Raw genomic sequence first — 22,218 nt, 5'->3', positions numbered from 1 at the left:
TTCCACAAAAAATGATGCTATGTCTTCCTCCTTCCACTTTGAGCCAATTTCCCTGGTATGGAAGCAGGATGTACTTCAAGTTCTCATGTCTTCACTGGTAATAAAGGATAAAATTAGTGCCAGGCTCAACATTCTATCTTTATTAAATAAAAATAGTAATTTACATATGCATCCTGAATATGTAAAATTTCCTTTCTTGTCTGTTAGCAATATCTTGAATACAGGGGTTATTCTGAGTTTCACAGATGTAACACAGACAAAGAAACAGCACTGAAGGACTAGAATACTACAAAAGCAGCATGTAACTTGCAGAAATAGCCTGGTAGTACCTTTTAAACCTGGGATTAAAAGTGAGATGCCAAGTAGATGATTTATGCTCTCTCTTGTAACATAGTTAATACTAAAACTGAAAGCATGATAAATGAAGATAAATATCTCAGGGTTCTTTCCATTAGACTGGCAGCTGAAGTGCTTAAAAAATCCTCCACATGCATTAACCTGAACATTATAAAAATTCTACCTGCAACCACAGTAAGTTTTAGCAAGTGAAACCTGTATGTGACTGTGGATTGTATTGTAGACAGGAACTCAATTCTAATTTACTTTGAAGTTTTCTACAGCATCCAAGGTATTGAGAGGTACAATAAACACATACATGCCAATAAAAAGGAGTTGAACAGTATTAGATTTATAAATAGATACAAGAAAACAACATCTTGAAAGTGATGCCAAATAGGCAGATGTTATCAGTATTTACTTTCATATTCTGGAAATGTGAAAGGAAGGTCTTACAATAGGACTTTAGAATTTACACTTCTGGGACTGCTAACTGAACTATTCAGAAACCAGGATTCTGGCTTTCAAAATCATGCTAAAAAATATGTTTTTATTTACTTGTTGCCTTCTACTGCCATTTTGCAGAGAAACATTTTCATGCTTCTGTAACCATGAGGAATAGAATTATTTCCCCTAAATTTAAGCTATCATTTCTTTCTTAATCTAATTAGTTCATAATCTAGGACATAACAGACCAAAGGGACAGAGTAACATAATCACTGGCAACACCCAAAAACAAGGCAAGATTTATCTTTTACCCCAAAACTCTTGAGAAAATTTGTAACAGCTCCAGTTTACATTTCAAATACAAACTAAACTACTCATGCACAGAACATATTAAAAGCCTCTTAGGCTTTTCCAAGCTCGTAGATCAGAGATACATTCTTACCTAAAGATGCAAAGGGAGACATATTAGATTTTTGAAAGTCTCTAAGTCTACACTGAGAACCTCTGAAAATCTGTCATTCATTTATGAACATTAAACATTTTACAGTTTTAACCACAAAGCATTTTAAAGTACAGAATACATGGGAATTCCAGTTCAGAGACATTGTTAAAAGTTGACTCTAACAGCTGAGACCGGAGCAGAATATAAAAATTAAAAACAGAATAAGGATTTAGTAATCACTTATTCCTCTGGTTTTATTCTCCTGCCTGTAACTTTTATTTCTGCTGAGCTTGGCAGATGTCCCACAGAATGGGAGATGTCCAGTATTACACAGTCAAGTCTTATGTCTCAGATGAAAAGCATATGGAGTATGGCTTACTACATATTTTCATTGAAACCAGGCTGATTTTCAGATGCCTGGTAAACTGGAAAAATGACACAATGTATAAGTGGATAAAACCTTCATTTACAGCAGATGCACTACCAGCTACAGTGTATTTGATGTCCGTGGACAGAGCTGTTACACAGTCCAAACTGTCCTGAATTTCAACAATTAGTATTTAGGATTTAGGATTCACAACTCTACCTCTACAGAAGAATATTAACTAGAAAAAAAAACAAGAAGAAAATGAAAAGGACAAGATAAGAAATCCTCTCTTCCTTATTTCCAATTCTGAATACTTTAATTTCTGTTTGTTTTCTGTTCATTAAAATTACTTCATTCCACCAGCTGTGATATGGTGCAATACTTACTAAGCCATCTGCCAGTTCACTTTTTTTGGAAACAGGTGCCTCCTTCTGACATGGAAGAGCCAGAAAGAGATGGAATTTGATGAATGAACATTTAATGAATTAATGAACATTGAGAAATCAATGAAAGGGAACCAAGTTTCACTTACTGTAAAGCCTGATTTGGACCAGCCACGAATGCCAATATTTGAACTAGTGATAATACTCTTGAAAATGCTTTCAATTGTTTAACTAGTCCACAGAATGTTTGGTGAGAAATCTGCAGCTTTTAAAAAAATTCTCACAGTGTAAATCTAATGCAAATGGCAACTGTGTGAGGATGCACACATTCTGGTTTATTTAAAAAATACACTTGTATTTCAAATATAGACAGTTCTTGGCTACTGTTCATGTCATTAACAGTTTTAAAAGCCTCGGGCCATCCTCTGTAAGCAGGCACAGGGCATCTGCGAATTACAATAATGCAGAACAGACCCACATTTTGTTTACTTCAACAGCTTCTGATCATTTTCCATAACAGATGTATCACAAAAAGGTTCTGACTGATACTAGAAACGTCTTCTAAATGAGAAGCCCCCAGTTTGCCTTTAAAGCATTACTTTTTTTTTTTTGGTCCTTGAGGCTATCAGTTTATTGAAATAGCTATCTTAAAAGCATGTGTTATTTTTCTTTATTGGGTGTACTGTAGCCTAAAACTGTGGGCCAGCAGAGTTAGGTCAGAGCTAAGTGAGCACAGATTTTCTGCCTCCATTGCAGAACCAGCAAGGTAAAAAACAAATATGAATACAAAGGAGCCCACTTCACATCAAATAAATGTTGAAAAATGGAGGTTTTGAAAGTAGAGAAATTAAGCTATCACAAGTTAATGAAGAGCAATCTGAATTTGATGTATAATTTGTGGCTTTTTTGTTTCATGATGTCCATAAAATGCATTTAAAAAAATATTCACTGTAGATATTATGTTTAAATAGGTTTCCTTTTTAAAAAAATTCTGAAAGCAAAAGCAGCAATCAAGCCATTGATAATTGAGAATAATTTTTCTGGTTGCAAACTTCTCAGCCAAGAAGGTTTTTGTGTGGGCAATAACAGTCTATGAAGCACTGTCTCACTCTCATGCTTTTAGCAACTGGAATAACTATGTTCTTTTGCATGTCATTGATGGAATTAATAATATAAAAATAAGTTGTCCCAATATTGTAAAGAAATCTGAAACCATAACAATTTCCAATATTAAACCCACTGCTTGCTTATATTGGAATAATTGTGCTTAACAGTTTGCAGGCATTAATATTAGCTTGTGCCTGATAGGTTTAATTTAATGTCTGTGAGAAAATGCAAGAATTATATCAACTATATTAATTATAGTTTTATCATCTGAAGAGGGATATTTTTTCTTAAAAGCACTTTTCACATGGAGGTCCAAGATAAACATTTTTCTTTCTTTCATCAAAGTGATGAGGTTTGATGAGAGAAATGAAGAGATGAAAAAGCTTATTAAATCACTTAATTCATACTGCTGCCAGCATGGGATTTTCCTTTACATTTTTCAGTGTTTTGCCATCTGTATTACTTATACAACAGGGATTCCATTGCTTCTCATGAGAGGCTTTTCTACAGTCTCATAGATCTTAGCTTCAGAAGATATATCTTTAAACTCTGTATGAAATTAAAACAAATTTTAGGCCATGACTCCCTACAGTTTCCCTGCCTGCTGTAGTCCTGCCTGGAATACTTCCCAGCTGGCTGAAAACTCAATCCATAGCTAGTCCATCTTTCCTCACCATGGGCTGCACTGGGGGTCCACAACAGTCCCTGCTTAAACATTTCAACAGACATTTACCTAAGGTATAGTGCTCTTAGCCTTGCAAAATGTGCCTACAGTGTAAAAGAATTATGTTTCCAGGGTGATCAATCTATTTAGAGCCAATTTCTTACTGACCTGGTTTTTTTAATCAATTCACAGTCCAAGTGAATCCATTACTAAAAGAGAAGAGCAGCAAAACAACACAGTTTGGATACAATAGTCAGATAACTGTAATAAAATACAAAATGCTGATAATATACTAACAACAGCACTTTAAGATGAGACAATGAAACACATACGAAATCTTGAATAACCATCACTTATTTCCAGAAGTTTCATGACATTCATTTCACCTAACTTCTGGTGCTGTCATCTGAACTTGTTACCCAAGAGTCTCCTTGTGATCAACAGAGAGAAATTTCTCTGACTCCACAAGTAAATCTTGGTTGACCTGGTATATGCATTTAATCAAAGAAGGGCACCTTAACACCCTATACAAGGTACAATCTTCATTAATGCAAAAAGAAAATATTCTAAGCTGGCTGATTTAGGAGACATCATTTCAGGACATCATCTAGTAAATATTTGAATGATTTTGCTTCCTAAAAATGATACTCAAGTGAGTGTGCAGGCAAAGAAAAGCAGAAATTAGTAGAAAAACATCAGCTGATCACTAATTTGATGAACTAGAAATAAAGTTATTTATGTTCAAGACAAAAGTGCTATTCACTGAACATTGCTATTAGGGCTCAGGCCACAATGCTGAAGCAGTAACAAATCAGAATGTATAATTTAAAACCAAAGATGAAGCTTTATTAGTTATTTATAATAGAATTTGATCACAGATTTGACCAAAAATATTGACATAAAAATCACGTCAGAGCATAAAAATACAAGCAAGATGTTCTATAATCAAGCTTAGCCTCCAGCTAATAAGCTAAGATTGAACTATTTGATTTTTAAATAAAAGTTACTTTGGCTGTGGCTAGCCTGAATGTGGATGCATATTCGAACAATATAGACATCACCAATTTCATCTCAAAATTTCCTGTACATATATTTCTAGTGAGACAGATTAAAGATTTTTAAAGATTTGAATTTTCTGTGGAGGGAAATTACTCAAGTAATAATACAGCTTTAGATAAAAGTCCAGTAAAAGGACTTTCTCATTGGTTTGTGTTGGGAAGAAAATATACCACTTTAATGATAGGATAGTTATAAGAGATTTGGTCTTGTCTACATATTTCACTGGAGATGGGGGATTATCTTTCCAGCAAAGGATGTATTTGGAGAGATAAAGAACACAATATTACTCAGGCAGCGAGGTACTTCCATTAATATTTACAGAGCAATAAGTTGTACAGAAGCAAGGAGTCCAAACTCACAGAAGCCCTAATCTTGGTATCTGTATGCAGCTAATCTTTGTGCTGTCCCATCATGGCTTCTGATGCCTCCCTAACCAGGGAGAAAAAACTCCATTTTAATTCCTTCCTTTGCTTGTACAGCAGTAAAACCAACAATAAAAAGAATGCCCAGCTTTTGTGGCAGAATCAGCAAGAGGGTGGGCAATGTTTTTGAGAGCTATTACTGAACTATGTTTATTAGTACTGAAAAAAAGAAAATATTTATCTTTATGGAGTGCAAAAATAGTCTGCAGTTGCTCTGTCCACTTCAAATTAGACATCCATAATACAGTTCAACAAATATGAATATATGAAAACACACTGCAAATATTTTTCTTGCACTCTTCATAAAAAGGTTAGTGCATGTACTGTATTTTTTTCTTGAGGGAAACAGATGTCAGGAACTAGGTACCTTACTGTTGCCGTAAATGTCCTCTCCCTCTCTGAAAGTGTTGTTTATTCCTCTTACACAGTTTTTCACTCCCTTTTCATTCCCTCTTTGACACCAGTTTATCTTTGAATTCAGATCTTAACTTGAACATGCTCTTGGGAAGTGTGACATGCTGTTATGAAATAAGTGTGCTATTACCAGATGAGAGAACCTTCCGCTAACCTGACTGACTGCTTACAAGAGGAAGGATTTAAATCACAGGCACTGGGGTGATTTGTAAGGCTATCTTACTGTCAGCTGCTTAGACTTTTAAAAATACATTCCTTTAAACAAACAGCATATGCATTTTTCTTTAGGATGTCAGTAAGACAGACTTCTCATTTTCCAAAAGCCTTCTGGATTCTTTCAGAGTCTGCTGCCTTTTCACATCAATATAGTACAGCATTCATATAATATAACAAAAGTCAAAACCTTACATAAAGATTTTAGGTTTAAATTGTCCAAATGCACAAAACTAATTTAAAAGACATTTTTTAAAGCACAGAAACAGTATATAAGCATGGAGAGTAAGGACATCTGTTAAATTTTTAACTTATAATTCAACAGTAAAGAGTAAATACACAAGTGCTATGGGAATAATTTTTCAAAACAGGTTTTAAAGGCTTTACTACACACTAGCACACAAGTTATTTCATTCAGTTTCAACCAATGATAACTTGTTTAAACAAGTGCTTTATTTTGCTTTTCCCAGTATGAGAGAGAGGGCACAGCACTTAACACTGTCAGATATTCAGCAATGCAATTGTAAGATCCATAACATTAGCTACATTTTCCATGTTAGTTTTGAACCCGCGCTATTTGAGTTTAAGATGTAATTACATTTGCTACCAGCTGAAGTTTGTTGTCATCACATAGAGAATATGTGAAGAGAATAAGCACAGCCTTTGTGCACTACAGTCAAACTATATAAAAATGTTAAGGAGGAAGGACATGTAGCAACTATTCTTCATAATCCTGGGACTCACTTCCTACTTCTGTATGTGGATGACTCATCTTTCAAAGATTAAAATAACATTCATTATTAGAAAATGCTCACAGTGAAAGACACTACCATCTGTCCTACAAACAGGAACTTCATTAATGCACAGTAAGAGTCTTAGATATGTGCCTACATTATTTGTGTAGACTAGAGTTCGTAGATACTTGTGAATTCCACTTTAGATATCACTTAAAAATTTGGACTGAAAAAGGAAATCACTATAAAAGTAATGAAGCAGCAGAAATTAAGAAACATTTTGTATTTAATAAGATGCGTGGAAGTGATAATGACAGGAAATAAAAAAAACCCCATTAATTCATGTTATTGTTATTACTCAGGATGTGATATCATGAAGTCCCAAGCTAAATTAAAATGACCAATTATACTTTAGGTACAGTGGCATCAACAACATACAAAGAACATACATATATACAGATATAATTATGCCTATATAGATAATACCTTTTAATGTTAATACAGTGTTACTATAAAAAAAGTGGGACACCAAAATTAGTCTATAATTTGGAAATATGATCAAATTAAATATCTGATTATCTGAGAAAAGATATCCCACGTTTAACCCAAGACAGGAAAGCCAATCCAGCCAGTGGCTACAAAGAAAGCAACAAAGTTGTCATATTGGTAGGAGAGGTGCCAAATTTAGATATTCCAAATTCAAAGCAATTAAATATATCATCTACTTGTGTGAAGCTCTGATGGATGTCTAACCGTCTATACTTATGACAGCAAAGTTGAACATGATTTACTCAGGCAGAACTAATATAATAAGCTTCATAAGCAACTTACGTTTCAAATACTATGGAGGAGCCAGAGAGTTTATGCTACAAAATTCATTATGTTGATGATAAGGACCAAGATAGAGGTTTTAGACACATTAATGAAAGCATAGCATCAAGAAAGGGAGAGAATAAAATATCAGAGACATAAAGGAAACATAACGGGCAGATTATAGATTTAAATGCATTGAAGGATGGTGGCAGTGTCAACTGTTAAAGAGAAATAGGGAGAATGGAAGAATTTCCAAGGGAATACACAGTCTGGATTTGGCTGCATTATGCTTCCACTGGTGCTGTGACATCTAGGAAAAATACTGTGTACTGAAATGATGGATTGGATGTCACAAGGCAAGATGGGAAAAAACAGACTGAGTCACCAAGCCAGAGTGGTAACTGAAATTTTCAGTGGATCAGATTATTGACCTCTTGTCCCTTCAGCAGAAGTACAATATGAGAACTATTGGGCAAATGCCCTCCCTTGTAAGGAAGGGCACCCAAAGGAGACGTGATGGAACGTCAGAGATGGAACATAAAGTTGATTATGATTCACAAGATGTTACACCAGATGTTCTGAGTGATTAGAAATAAACTGCAGCTGAGAAAGTGAGTGGAATCCTGAGACTTTGTTCAAGAAGTCATGAGAGACTGGTGCAGAAGCTCAGATGGAATAAAAATGAGCAAATGGTGGGGAAAGTAGGAATGATTGTTAAGATATTATCATTAATTTTAAAGTGCTAAAAATCTGAACTATGGGTCTGGATGAAAAGAAATTGTTTGGCTTATAGGAAAACATAATCTATCACTCTGAAAAAGAGTGTAAGAAGATCTAAAAACAGACAAGATTTTCAGCAGCCTAAAAATCCAATAGGGTCCTAGATCCTGCTCCCTGTTTTATAAGTTACAAGTTCATGAGTCTTGTCCTTGTTGACATTTGTTCCTGAGAAAAATGCTAAACTACTTACAGTGAAGGAAAATATTTTGAAGACAGCAAATGGAACTATCATAAACTAATATTAAAGTACCAGGACCCAAAGGTGGGAACTTAACATTGAGTGTCAAAATGTGAGGAATGTAAATACCAGGAATATATAAAATACTTTATTAATTTATTCCATGTTTCAGATGATTTTTCATCTCAGATTTGATTTTGAAATTTTTCATCTCAGATTTGATTTCAGCATTTGCATTTACATACGTAGATCAAATATCCCTGTAAGAATGAAGCACCAAAACCTACTCCTTTACATGATTTTGCCTTTAGTTTGCACATATTTTATGATGTAGTTTTCCCTTCCTAAAATGAGTAAACTGCTGAAATGAAAACTTATCTACCAAATCAACATCAGCAGAAAGTTTTAAGGTTGAAAGCTTTAAAGTGGCAAAGTTTGCAGATAGCAGACTAAAGCTAAGTCAACATTTCTTATATTTCTTAAGTTTATATGCTTCCTTTTCTATCAGAGATCTCACAAGATCTCTGTGTCTGCCTGTCAAACAGAAGCTGTGCAGCTGTAAGGAAAATGGTAGTTGGAAAGATAATGTTAGCAGAATTCAGGCATCTCTCTCAGAGCAGCCTACTCATCTGCTGCATGGAAGAAACCCACAACTGGCTGAGTAAGGGAATTTACTGTTTCCCAGGAAAGGAAATTGCCTGCACACATCTGGCAAAATGTTCTAAATGTTTAGTTTTGACAAAATACACATTTCAGCTCTGCTTATAAGGTGAGTTCTGTAGAGTGGGTATCTTCTTTCTAAAAACGGAAAAATCTAATTTGTACATTAAATATGTCAATCCACTATTTGGTGTTTTATGGCATATACTGTATACACTCAGCTCTAAAGAAAGCAGGAACTCACAGGCTGAAAGCTGTATTTTAGTTTACAGGAAAAATGTATCATGAATGTAAATACAACACTCCATATTGACGGCAGAAATGAAAGATGAAGAGAACAACAAACATGAAAGAAATACTGAGAGGATGTGACTAGCCTGAATTATAACTTTTTACTCCGTTTCTGACATTTATAAGACTCCATGCCAAATTATTTAAATTCCTCTCTACTTCAACATGTCTAACAAAGAAATGGTCATTCTCATAACTGGCAGGGGACAGATCTTCTCAGTCATTCAGTTTTCAGAATAAATCCTCCCTTTCAAGCAGACTTGTTAAAAAGCCTCTAAGGCTCAGTAAAAAGGCTGTATGCAGGCATCTTCCTTCCTCTTCCTCAGATTTCAAGGACAAGAATGGATTTAACTTGCCTTACTTTTCACACCAGTTTTCTAAATTTAGCTGTTACTACTTTCTTTTCCCCTGAACTCTGACTGGCTTTGACTCTCTGGAGAGGCAGAGAAGACCACTTCCTCCTCCACAGCTGGGAAAGCTGCTCCCAAAAGGATAGAAAGGGTGAAAGATCACAATCTACTGCTCCAAAAGATGCACCAAATACGGCACTAAGCTGCAGCGAAGGGTTAAAGGGATGTGTATTTATTTCGTTGGCAAGGTGAACCATCACTAACTTTCCTGGACAGTGGGAGAGAGCACCTCATTAAAGCAATATGAGTCCATTGGACCCAGATGGGGAAACAGCAAAACTCTCTCTTGGTTACGTGTGTTTGGGGAGGTGTATTTCAGTTACTGCCCCGACAGCCTGGGATTATCAATGAAAGCTTGGGGAAAACTTTACCATGGTGCACCTCAGGGTGTTACTCCAAGACCTAGATGAGAAGCACAGTGAGTAGAAGCTAAGTGGTGGTGCCTGCTGTGCTGGTGAGAGTCTTCCATTAGGAGTTTGTTGTCACTTCTCAGAATAATACCTGTGTTTTCCTTATCTTTTCCCCAAACTGCAGACAGCTGCCATAGCAACTAGCAACTGGCCATTTACTCATTCATTCATTCACAACGACAAAAAACCAAGACACAAAAACCAAGCCCAGCTTAAAGCACAGTAAAAGGTGAACTTGTTTGTCTTTCCAGTATTCCTACAACCACAGTTCTCCCTAGTGGAGGCCCAAGATACAGCAAGGTTTCCTAGGCAGTCTCCAAATTCAGTTTGGCTCCTGGCCTCATTACAGCAGAAGGGCCTCCCAGGGTCATGCTTTGGCTTTTCATAAAGGAAAACAGACTGCAGTTCAAACCTTTAGAGACACTCATCTCTCCTCCAAAACTCGGCAAATCTGAGCTGCCAGATTACAATGGTGCTGTGACTCATTAGGGTGGCATACAGATGGCAAGCTTTATAGCCATTCAAAAACAACTGATTTAATCAAGCCTCTCATGAGATCCTGTCCAATGAACTCTCAGCAGATTCTCCTTTACATCTTGTCGTTTATATGTGTTCAGTCCCTTGAGTAGGCTTCTAATAATTAAAAAGCACACTCCTAAAATACTACACTGCTCAGTCTCATATTTTCATTTAATATGTAATTAAAGAATTTTAAAAATCTATGAAAATATAATCAGAAAAATAAAGATTATCCTCCAATTCTTCCTCATTAAGAGACAGATATTCCCAGGGCTGGAGCAATTGGATTTTTAGCACTACTCTATTTACTATACACACAAGGTGGTGAAAGGAAGGATGACTAGTATGATATGGCCCCTAATTTTTTTGGGCTAGCTGTGCAAGAAAAACAGGGAACAGATCAACTTAAGGATAAGTTGCAATAGGAAATTATCATTTAAATTAGCAAATTAATTAAAGTACCCAAATAACAGAGAATACTGAATTGGAATGTCTGCTTAGATAGAAATGCTTCACACAGTGTAGTGTGTTAATCTAATGCTATTTTCTGTCTTTTGGATAATAGTAGGTTGGTCAAGTATCTTGCAAAGACTGTTATTTACATGGAATTAAACATTCTTTCAAAGACTTCAATTAATTGAAAATTAGAAATCAGTATACAACAAGTTTGAAACTTTGTTATCAATGCAAGTAGCTGTCACATTATCTGCTCGGGTATTGCAAGACAAAATTGAAGGGATGGAGAATGCATATTTCATATACCAAACCCTCCAAATACATAAATTTTGTTGCAAATAATCTTGACCATTCCAAACATATCCCTTTGTTTCCTCTGGTTAGAAAGATGAACAGTGGCATATGAATACTCCACAGGAAAAAATTCAACAAATTGGTTTCACTCATCACAGTCCAAATATAATCAGAATCTTTCTGGAATTCACCAGAATTAAATTCTAGAGATTTTCCTTTCCAGAGGTAACTATGTAAAGAAATATCAGCAGTTTCCAACAATCTAAGACATGAATTTTAGCTGCTGCAACTCCTTTTGACAACCCCTGAACACAACTTCCATGATATAAAAAAGTAAAGCCATGTTAATTCACTATATGAGATAAAGCAAGTTATGTAAGAGTCTGTCTTAAGAGATCCTGAGACATGCTGGGATTTTCCTTGAATATGAGAAACTTTGGTCAGCGATTCATGTTAGTTTGACTAGCACAGCATTCCCTTTGTTTGTTTTAATTAAGAAAAATCTATAGTTTCCAGATCCAGACCTAGCCAAAATCTCAGGCAGTTTGTCTTCAGGAGTCAGTATCCTATCATGCTGGTCTCAAGAAGACAATTTCTCCTTACAGAGAGGTAAACTTTTCCAAAATTTCACTGGAATGGACTCTTTCCTTCCTAGGGTCTGGTAACGCTAGTAGTTTTCCACTTTTTCAAAATGACCGATCATTGCAGAGACCATGGGAGTTGAGAAGTAGTCCTTTTTACTCTTACATACAAATTTCAAAGACTTTATTAGAATTTCTCTCCCCTTTTATGGGTATTTCCCACTCCCAAGGGCACAGAATTGGGCTAGGGAGAGCTAACAGGGTAATTCCTATTTAGCCATGCCACTTCCTGAGCTATCCCTTACTGCCACTGCCTCTGGATAGTTCTTCCTCTTCCAGTCCCAGCTAGCTTGTGATTTCTAACTCTTTTATTAACATTAGCATTTTCAAAGTTAGCCATGACATAAAGAAAAAAAAAAGTGCCTTTAAAATAATAAATAAAAAGCTTGTAAACCCTTAACTCCTGAAAGACGTGCCTAAAAATGAGTGTTCATCTCAGAGATTCAGCAAAATATAAATTCTGTGTTCAACCGAAAACCTCTAATTACTGCCCCTCATGTTCTCTTTGCAAGGATGTACCCAAGCCTGCTTTTATATGCATGGGACAGTGTCTTTCTCCGTAATTCCACAATGCATTGTACACCATCTAAATTACATCTTGGTTCAGCACATTTTAAAGAAAATAAATTAAGAACAAACAAGCCCAGGGACATATGTACATATATATGCATGTGTGTGTGTGTCTGTGTGTGTCTGTGTGTGTGCTTAGTGGGGGTGGTCGAGGGTAAAGAGCTAAAAAATGATTACCATCGCAAATAATTTACTAGCATAGTTGGAGGCTATCGGAACTGATTGCTCTGTCTAGGAAACTCTTAATTAGAGCCGTGCTGCAGGAATTCGCAGGGGTCCTGCCGCTGCCGGCTCCTCCCTGGGGTTTCCTCTCGCCGCCCCGCTCCCGCCAGCCGCTGTGCGCTGCCCCCCGGCCCCGGCGAGCCCGGGAGGGAGGAGCGGCTCCGCTCCACACGTGCGCCGGCTCTTACCCACTCCTGCTATAAGGGCAGGGGAGCGAGGGCCGGGGCTGGCCAGGCGCGGGGCTCGGCGGGGAGCGGCGCAGGAAGGCAGCGGGCCAGGCGGGGCGGCCGCAGCTGCTTCCCGCGCCTGACAGCTGCGGGCACGGCGGGAGCGGCCGCACCTCCCCGGCCCGCCCGGGGCAGGCAGGCAGGCAAGGCCAGCCCTCGCCTGACGGCACATGGCAGCGGAGCGCTCGGCTGCGTCGCAGGTTAGCTAGGGCCGGGCTCTGGCCAGCGCATCCAGGCTCTCTAGGTCCGCCGAGTTACCGCAGGGATTAAAATGCAGCTGGCCGCCTGCTTCTTTTTGGGCTGCGGCATAATCTTAGCCTCAGGATACAACTCCTTCAGTAAGAGCATGGAGACGATAGGCAAGAAGCAGTACCAGGTTCAGCACGGGTCGTGCAGCTACACCTTCCTCCTGCCCGAGGCGGACAACTGCCGCTCCTCCACTCCGTACGTGTCCAACGCGGTGCAAAGGGATGCACCTCTGGACTATGATGATTCAGTTCAAAGACTGCAGCTACTTGAGAACATCATGGAAAACAACACTCAGTGGCTCATGAAGGTAGGGTCATGTAATTTCTGTCCCCAAAATCTAACATCCTGTTATCTCTTTCAGTGTGATTTCTTTTTTCTTGAACTGTGCCTAAATTCACAGAGTGCATTGTCTAGGCTAAATTTCTGAATTACCTTTCAATCAAAATGTTGTTTTGAAGTCTGGGAACATAATATTAACTGGCAAGGAAGAGTGAACTGCACAGTTGTGCAGAGACTGCCTTAAAGTTTGTCATTACATTTGAGTTGCTTGGACAAATTACATACACAGATGGATTGTGGGCATGTCTGAAGTTTCTGACATGAGAGAAGCAGCTACTAATTTATAATTAACTGGCAAGGGCTATTTTAGATCTATTTAAAGAATATAGAATGTACCTTTATCTGAGGCATGCCTGAAAAATGTTATCTGAAATGTGATTTCAAAACTTGAATGAAGAAATTAACCTATTAAATCCCACTGATAAAGAACTGTAGTTCCAGCAAAGGCTGCAAGTCAGACTTGCAGTGAAATCAGCCTTGTAAAGTGATAGAATTTCAAGAAAATTCTTTACTGGTTATCCTTTGCATCCTGTAACGTTTTCAGTGAAATGTACAAGATTCAAGGGAAAAAATAGTCTGGAAAAGGTGTTACAGATACCACAGATCTTCCCTTAATGCAATACCATTGGATCTAAGGGAAAATTGACATGTTTATTGCCAAAGTGGCAACATTTGTACCAGAAAGAGCAGGGGAAAAAAAATTGCAGCATATATTTTTATTATTACTGGAGAACAAACCTGACCACTATTTCACATGTTTACAGAAATTAATTGGATTCAAAATGCTATGCAGTTCAACAGATTTTGATTTTAAAAACCTTTATTTCACTACTACCTGGGAAGGTGTTATAGTATAGTCTAATTGCATAGTAAATTTATGAGCCTTTATGTTTTGTACCAACATGCCTGTCTTCTAAGCAATAAATATTTTAAGGACTTGGCACTGTATTTCCAAATAAGTGTTCGAGTGATGCCATAATAGTTTCTTTATAGCGGAAAAAAAATCTGTGTTGCAAATAGAGAGAATTCAGTTTTTTACAAAGAACAGCCATTTCATACATAGTTACAAAGTAATTTTGCATTAAGACTCACTCCTCTCATCAGTTACAAAGTTACAGAACTCCTGTGATAGAACCAGTGAAACCTGCTGGCGAATTTGTTAGTGTTAAACTTCCCATTCCAAAACAAACAGCAGAGGGTTTTCATCAACCTGGAAATGAGCCTTGAAGATTAAATCCAAAATGCATACACTCGAAGGCTCCAGTGTGGAATTCTAAATCTCTCTTTATAGGTTTAGGACGCTTAATTTAGAGACACAAATCATGTCAGTTCAGTAGTTTTTGGATTTTTTTTGTTAACAGGCAAACTTACTTTCCTCCACGTACTTACCTTTCTACTTATTAATTTACAATGCTCACTGTTGTAATGCTAATGCCACAATTAACAGATGTGCAATGCAGGATGAAAAGCACACAAAGTAGAACAGTCTAAGCTACCCAGCTGCTAAGCAATTTCCTAACATAAATAGTAAATCACACACCACTTCAGTCTTAAATGTCACTTAAGTAGACAAACACAGTATCATAAGTGGCATCAGGTAAACAGAAACCAGTAAGCATAGTTATTTCGTAAAAACTATACTTTTTCCTGTCAGCCCCTGGGAACTCAGTGCCAAGAGGAATAGGATAAGTATCTCTAACCCATTCTTTGGGGGATCAAAAGATAGTTTTTGATTTACAAGACAGAGAAATGTTTCTTGTATTTGAGCAAAGACTTCTAAATAAGATGCTTTAGAACAGCCTGTTGTTTTTTTCCTAGCTCTTCCACAGCTAAACATCCTGTAAAATATCTACTGTTTGCCTTTTTCACTATTTTAACACCTGCTCTCTATGTCATCTGTTTTGTTCACAAAGAGCCTCCAACAAAAAGTAGCTTTTCCTCAGATTTACTTTGCTAGAGACACCTGGTCTGCAAGTGAAGATAAAAAGCAAACAATAACCTTTAAAGTTGCTTACAGAGTTTACTTGCTGGTTTTTTTAAGGTCACTAATACACATTCTTAGGTTCATATTTCAACCTCCCAAAATGTAGTGCAAGGTCAGTCAAGATGGGGTGAAAAAGTTGTATTTGCTTATTTTTTTTTTTTTAGTGTATTGAAAGTGTAATAAAAGATTGCTTTTAAAAATAACCTGACATTTAGCTTCTCAGCAATTGCACAAAAACCTTCACTGGGTCTTTCTCTTTAAAAGTTATTTTTGTTCATTTAAGAGGCAGAACCGGTTTTGTTTTGAAGTTGTGTGAAATATACATTACAAACTTCTAGTGTGAATTAACCTTTAAATGTTGTTCCTGAAATATTGCACATCCCCAAACATTTTTACACACCTCCCCCTCTCCTGCCTTTAATCCATCAACTAAAGGAAACGTTCTGTTTCTGAATGAACACTGGGCTGTATGAATGGAACAGCATGGGAAGTGTGTGCTTCATCTGCTTAATGGACAAACACAATGGGAAGAAAATGAGTTAGATATGTCTAGGTTCTTTTCTGATCTGCTCCTGCATAGGAAGCAAAAGATTTTTTTTCTACAATCACTACAAATTGCTTCTTCATGAAAACACATCTTTTTTCAATCTGAACTTTAATAATGCATTATGTCACTACTGTATGTGCCATACATAAAACTGGAGAATGTTTTTTTAAAAGCAGATTATGTTTAAGCATTCAGATGACAAGCTAGAACAAACCCCTATTCACCTAATCCATGCTTTAGCAGTAAGCCAGTAAGTGATACTTCGAAGCAAAGGCCAAAATGCTAGATCAGCTGTGCTGCAATATACCTAAAATGAACTTTCCTCTTTGACTTTTCCTATCTTGGGATCAATTTGTATACTGAAGTGTAAGATTTTTTTCTAATGTGTGTGTGAGCAGGGAGCATAAGGCTCTCAATAATAAAATTTTTAATTAACTAGAGATGATAGCAGGCTGGTATGCAAGTGAGATACAAGACTGGAAATTTTAAATATAAACATAAATGTTGGCTATTATACTTTGGAACTTTCAATATACAACACCAGGTTTTCAGATATTCCTAAAAGACAGGCAAACCCTTAGGTTCAACCATTTAACTATTTCTATGTGAATAAATGGCAGCTCTACCATTTGGATCACAGCACTTGTCCTCAAGGAACCGCATTTTTTCAGATATTAAGACACTGAAATAACTGAATGCTGACTTGAATTTTTCTTCTTAATATATTGACTGGATTCTATGACTCAGGAGATATGACTGTCCACAGCAATAATGTAAAAGAAACAGGTCATATTTTCTTAGTCTTTTCTGTTACAAACAGCTGAAAACAATGTATGATGGAATTGATGACATCATGTGGAATACAGGTAATTTATTAGTAGTTTATCAGCAGATCAAAAGACTAGCAAATAAAAATCTGTGTCAGGAGTCAACATTTAAACCCATTACCAGAGCTTCATCCTGAACCATCCCAGCAGACTAGGAGGGGGATGCACTGCTGATAGAAATGCAGTATCTTTGAATACACTTAACTAAGATGCATTTTCCCTTGTCTTGATACCCTGGAAGGTTATAATTATTTCTGTACTGAATGCCATTTGTCTAATACAAAAAGATACTTTGACATGCTGCCATTCAAAACTATCTGCACACAATGAATAAGGACAAATATATTGAACAGAGTTGGACTTTGAAGTACTCAAGAAATGATTTTGACTCTGAATCCTACATTCCTTTCTTAAGTAATGCATCTGTTTTTACTTATTGTGAGAAGTGCTTGGTTCTGTCTATCAACGACTATTTGCTAAGCAAAAGAAAACTGGTAGGACTCTAAAGAAAATACTTTCTTACTTTCAGACTAGTATGTTACCAGATAAATTTTCCATGCTACTCTGGATGATATAATTATGCAGTTTATTGTTGTACTTCCTGTAGGTAAATTTCAGTGAAAGGATTTGAAATGACACTATTGCATGTGTTTAAAAACTGTTACAGGAACCATATCTGCAACATTCTGCCAATACCAAATGGGTGCTGCAGGTCTGAAATTGTACAAAATCAACAAAGAAAATGAGATTTTCTTGTACAGATTTACAAGACAAAATTGAAATAGAGAATTCACCTCCAAGATGTTATCAGTAAAAAATGGGATAAAGAGAGGCTTACAAAACCAGTCTCTTGCTAGCATTCAAGATATATTTTTCTGTGCTTTTTTTGTTATTAACATGACAATAAGCTTGTCATCTCTGACTGGTCCAAACAGCAAAATGGGAGATTTTCTCCATCAGTTATTGACAGCAAGTCCTTTTCTTTTCTTTCTTTTCTTTTCTTTTCTTTTCTTTTCTTTTCTTTTCTTTTCTTTTCTTTTCTTTTCTTTTCTTTTCTTTTCTTTTCTTTTCTTTTCTTTTCTTTTCTTTTCTTTTCTTTTCTTTTCTTTTCTTTTCTTTTCTTTTCTTTTCTTTTCTTTTCTTTTCTTTTCTTTTCTTTTCTTTTCTTTTCTTTTCTTTTCTTTTCTTTTCTTTTCGTGTACTTATAGGAAATGAGCTTGAAAATTCCTGAATTGCCAATTTCCAGTTCTTTTTATTTGCATACCCACTTAATATATAAAATTTAACAGCATTACCTTTAACACATCTTTGATACTTTGTCAGAGAGACTGAAGTTGAGGATGGCGTTTCTTTTACGGACAATTTTTGTTACTGCTCCTTTTTTCTTGTTAATTATGAAAAGATTGAATAACTTGCATCTCACCTCAAATTTACAGAGTGAAACAGTAAAATGTGCTTGACTCCTAAGCTATCATGTATGTATTGCTTAGAATGGAAGTTAATCTGAAGCCCACAGAAATTGGTTGGTCCCACTTCTAACCTTCAAAATGTGACAATTAGTACCTTTAGTGACTGTTTAACACTGTCCTTTACATACTACAGTATTTGCTTTTGAAAATGTACCAAATTCTTTGATTTACAATACTAAGCAGCTTAATCATTATTTCTTTAATAACTTTTTGCATACTTTAATGCAAGAACCTCCTGCTGCACCTGTTATTTCATGGCCTTCTACACAGCTTTGGCTGAAAGAGCAAAGCAAGATGGTCTTCCCCACTGTTACTATTGTTATAGGTCTAGACAGGCAAAATATTGCCAACTGGTTTAGAAGACACAGTCTTACATTTTGCATTAGTGCCTACAACAGAGAGGGGCCACTCTTGGATCTTTGGAACTTTGCAAACCCAGAGTTTCATCAGGTGCCTCAGTCTATATTAATTAGCCTCCTAGAGTAAGTTCAATCAGCCTCTTCAGCTTCAAGGAGACAAATGGACGAATGGAAAACTTAAAAGAAATCCCCCTTGATGAGGCAGATTTGTCAGCACTGCTGAAGAACTTATAAAAGTCAGCATGCTGCATGGGTCTCATCCTAACCTACTACTTTAGCACTGAAGTTTGTAGGCCTGAAAATTCAGAAACAATAGGTAGAAGGTACAACTGTGGACTAGACTGCAAATATTACATGAATATATAGATAAACATTATACTTCCCACTTGTTAGAAAGCAGCTTGAGTACAAGAGTCAAATCAGGATTGATGGCTTTTCTATAAGACTTTGGTGTCTTCCTATTGCCACATCCTGAAAGAATCACAGAATCACAGACAGTTTTGGTTTGGAAGGGATCTTCAGAGATCATCTAGTTCCAACCCCTCTGCTGTGGGCAGGGCTATCTTTCAGATCAAGTTGCTTAAAGACCTATCCAGCCAAACCTTGAACACTTCCAGGGATGGGGCATCCACAACTTCTCAAGGTAGCCTGCTCCAGTGTGTCACAGCTCTTACTTAAAAAAACCCCAAAAACACAGACCAAAACAAAACACAAAAACCACAACAAAACCAACTAATCAAAACACAAAACCCAAAGTTCCTGGAACTGGAAATTCAAGTTGTACTTCAGAGAGAAATGGTTCTTGCATCTAGTTAGGATATTAGGATACTAATGGGAGCCTTAAGGATACTTGTACAGACTGCATAAGGGAAAATGGGAAGAGATGGCTCTTGAGGAAAAAAACCAAAAACATGTACCTGAAACAAGGATGTCTTTCACAGGAAATATTCAGGTAGTCCAAATGCACCCTATGAAATATCTCACCGGTAATAGCAGTGAAAACAATGTGTCAGTGTACCATAAGTATCACCAGATCCTTCAAGACAAGGAGAGTTTCTATGGCATTGAATAAGAAGTTTCAGAAATATGCACTGACAATTTTATCTCCCTTTTAATTATTTGAACTTCTCAGCTTAGCCAAATATAAACTAGAGGTGGGAAAATAATATGAATGTCGATAACTGAAAAAGGCAAAGCATTTGGGGAGAAAAAGGTATAGCAGAGTAATTAAACACCTGGAAATACTTTAAAGATGTGGCACATTACACAGCATTAAACCAACTAACCTGATGCACACAGTATGTTAAAAATACTGTGATAATTTTATTTCCTTGACCAGACATATTTCTAGGCAATGGGGCAGAGGAAAACTAAATCTTACTTATTCTCTAGAGAGAATGAAGAGAAATACCTTTTGGTGAACCTGCTGTCTATTCCAAGTAAACCAGGCTCAGAGGAGATGTTAAAGAATGCTTTAGGTTGTAACATCCAGATCTATGTTTTGTATAAAAAAGTGAATCCCACACCTAGATAGTTCTGCAGACACTCACTGAGTCAGTTCTTAAGCTGCCTAGAAAAATCCTTAAAAGCTTCTTCAAAAGAAATTCATATTGTGTTCCAAGTAATTACGGAAAATCCTGTTAGTTTTTATCTCTTTGTGGAACAGGTTAACCCTAAAATTAAGATGTTGTTTATAAAGCTCAGCAAACGTATCCTGCAATTTGTATGATTAAATTATGTCTATCTATTCTCTTTCCAGCTTCCAGCACATTATGGCTTAGTCTGAAGAGAGAGCAGGAAGCTACAGGAACTTTTCTGCTGTCTTTATTCTGCCCATATGAAGCTTTATCAGTTTAGCTAATAATCTTCCAGGAGTCTACTAAGGTCATAAAAAGGTCTTACTACTAAAAAGAGAAGGCTGATAGAATATGCAACCCTCTTTCTGCTAACTTCTCTCTCTGTTAACAAAAGTATGCATGGGAATCTTGTATTCTTCACAGAATTCACTATTCACAGAAGCTGTAAGGAAACATTTTCCTCTCTAGACAAGCAAATACTTCAGAATTCTTAGATGACAGCTATGTTTTTTCCAATTCAGCTGTCTCTGGAGATCTCTTGTTAAAACCATGCAGCATGAAATATCATAGCTTTGCTCAAACCCCTTTTAATAATGTAGGGAAAAATTATCTTTTAGTTTTTGTACTTGTAGTCAGGTCTCAAGCACCATGATAGAGTTTTAAAATAAAAACCACAACTATACAGAGTTCCTTTACCCTCTAGGGAACAACATATCAAATTTGTATCATTGATTTTGCTCAGGTATTAAAATCAGTGTGTTGTGGTGACACAACTGAGAGCTTATTATTTCCAGAAAGGGGAAAAAAACCTTGCTTGATTCATTACTGCTCTCTCAATATTAGCAACTAAAATTCTTCTAATAGGCATTGAAGTGTTAGACTGTGTAATACCTTTTAGGAATATAAATAACAAGAGATTGAAACTAGCTATGTGCACTTCAAAATCTGTACTAAAGCATTGATGAGGACCAGAGTAGTTCAGTATAAAATCAAAACTATCATATTAGAGCATTCTAGCATGGTACAGCATAATCACACAACTGCCATAATTTGTGTACTTCAGAAGCAAAGTTTTAGTATGTTTTTTGAATAAACTGTTTATCAAAACTACAGGAAAACACACTGAGCAAATGTTTGATCTTTATCACTCCATTTAAAAGAACTTTTTGACAGAGAGAAAACCTAAAAGTTCTCATCTTTGGAGAAAATAATTGTATCCATTTAAAATAGTAGGATCTTCTGAAAAGCTCTAGTATCAAAATGACTGAGCAGTGTCTTAAGCCCTGTCCAAACAACAGCTCTGCAGACCTGTTCATTCTCACGCTGCAGGCACTAAGAGTCATTCACCTCCTGCACTCACAGTATCAGCTTCATCGCTATGCTTGCTTTTTGGTTCAGGCCTGCACCTGATGTGCGTGATCCTGGAAGGAAAAAGCCTCTTTGTTCCATTCTGTCAGGGTGTGGGAATGGGGAGACTCCCAGCTAAGTGGAAAGGACATTTCCTGGGCAATAGCCATAGCCCCCATACAGCTCCCCACACGTGATGTGACATCCGTGTGCCGCAGGGCTCTGCTCATCATGTGACCTGATGTACCGACGTACACAGAGGTACCTGAGTAAGCTGACAGGTTTAATTTTGATCCCTGGTCCCTAAAAATCATTTTAGTTTTGTCTTGCTTGACAGAACTTGTAGACATCATGTTATGACACTTTATATGTTTGCTTTAGGTCGTTTCCCATGTACTACATTATGTTCTATGAAACAATTTCCTCATTTTCCATTAACAAGGTGTAACTACCCTGCAAGA

General features: G+C 36.7%; 2 protein-coding genes across 3 annotated transcripts in view; one reads left to right on the top strand and one right to left on the bottom strand.

Moving 5' to 3' along the window:
- MCPH1 (microcephalin 1) overlaps positions 1–22,218 on the bottom strand; it is a 129,606-nt gene that overhangs the window by 21,897 nt on the left and 85,491 nt on the right. The window lies entirely within an intron of this gene.
- ANGPT2 (angiopoietin 2) overlaps positions 13,067–22,218 on the top strand; it is a 42,554-nt gene continuing 33,402 nt past the window's right edge. Inside the window, exon 1 of one of the 2 annotated variants that reach the window (XM_036379717.2) lies at positions 13,067–13,615. In XM_036379717.2, coding sequence (XP_036235610.1) covers positions 13,331–13,615 — 285 coding nt within the window. In that variant the 5' untranslated portion in view covers positions 13,067–13,330. The remainder of the gene's footprint in view (positions 13,616–22,218) is intronic. The other variant, XM_036379716.2, reaches the window with a different exon arrangement.

The sequence above is a fragment of the Molothrus ater genome, chromosome 3 (genome assembly GCF_012460135.2).
Source record: "Molothrus ater isolate BHLD 08-10-18 breed brown headed cowbird chromosome 3, BPBGC_Mater_1.1, whole genome shotgun sequence".
In the NCBI taxonomy this organism is placed as follows: Eukaryota; Metazoa; Chordata; class Aves; order Passeriformes; family Icteridae; genus Molothrus; species Molothrus ater.
This window is presented reverse-complemented; position numbering and strand designations above follow the sequence as displayed.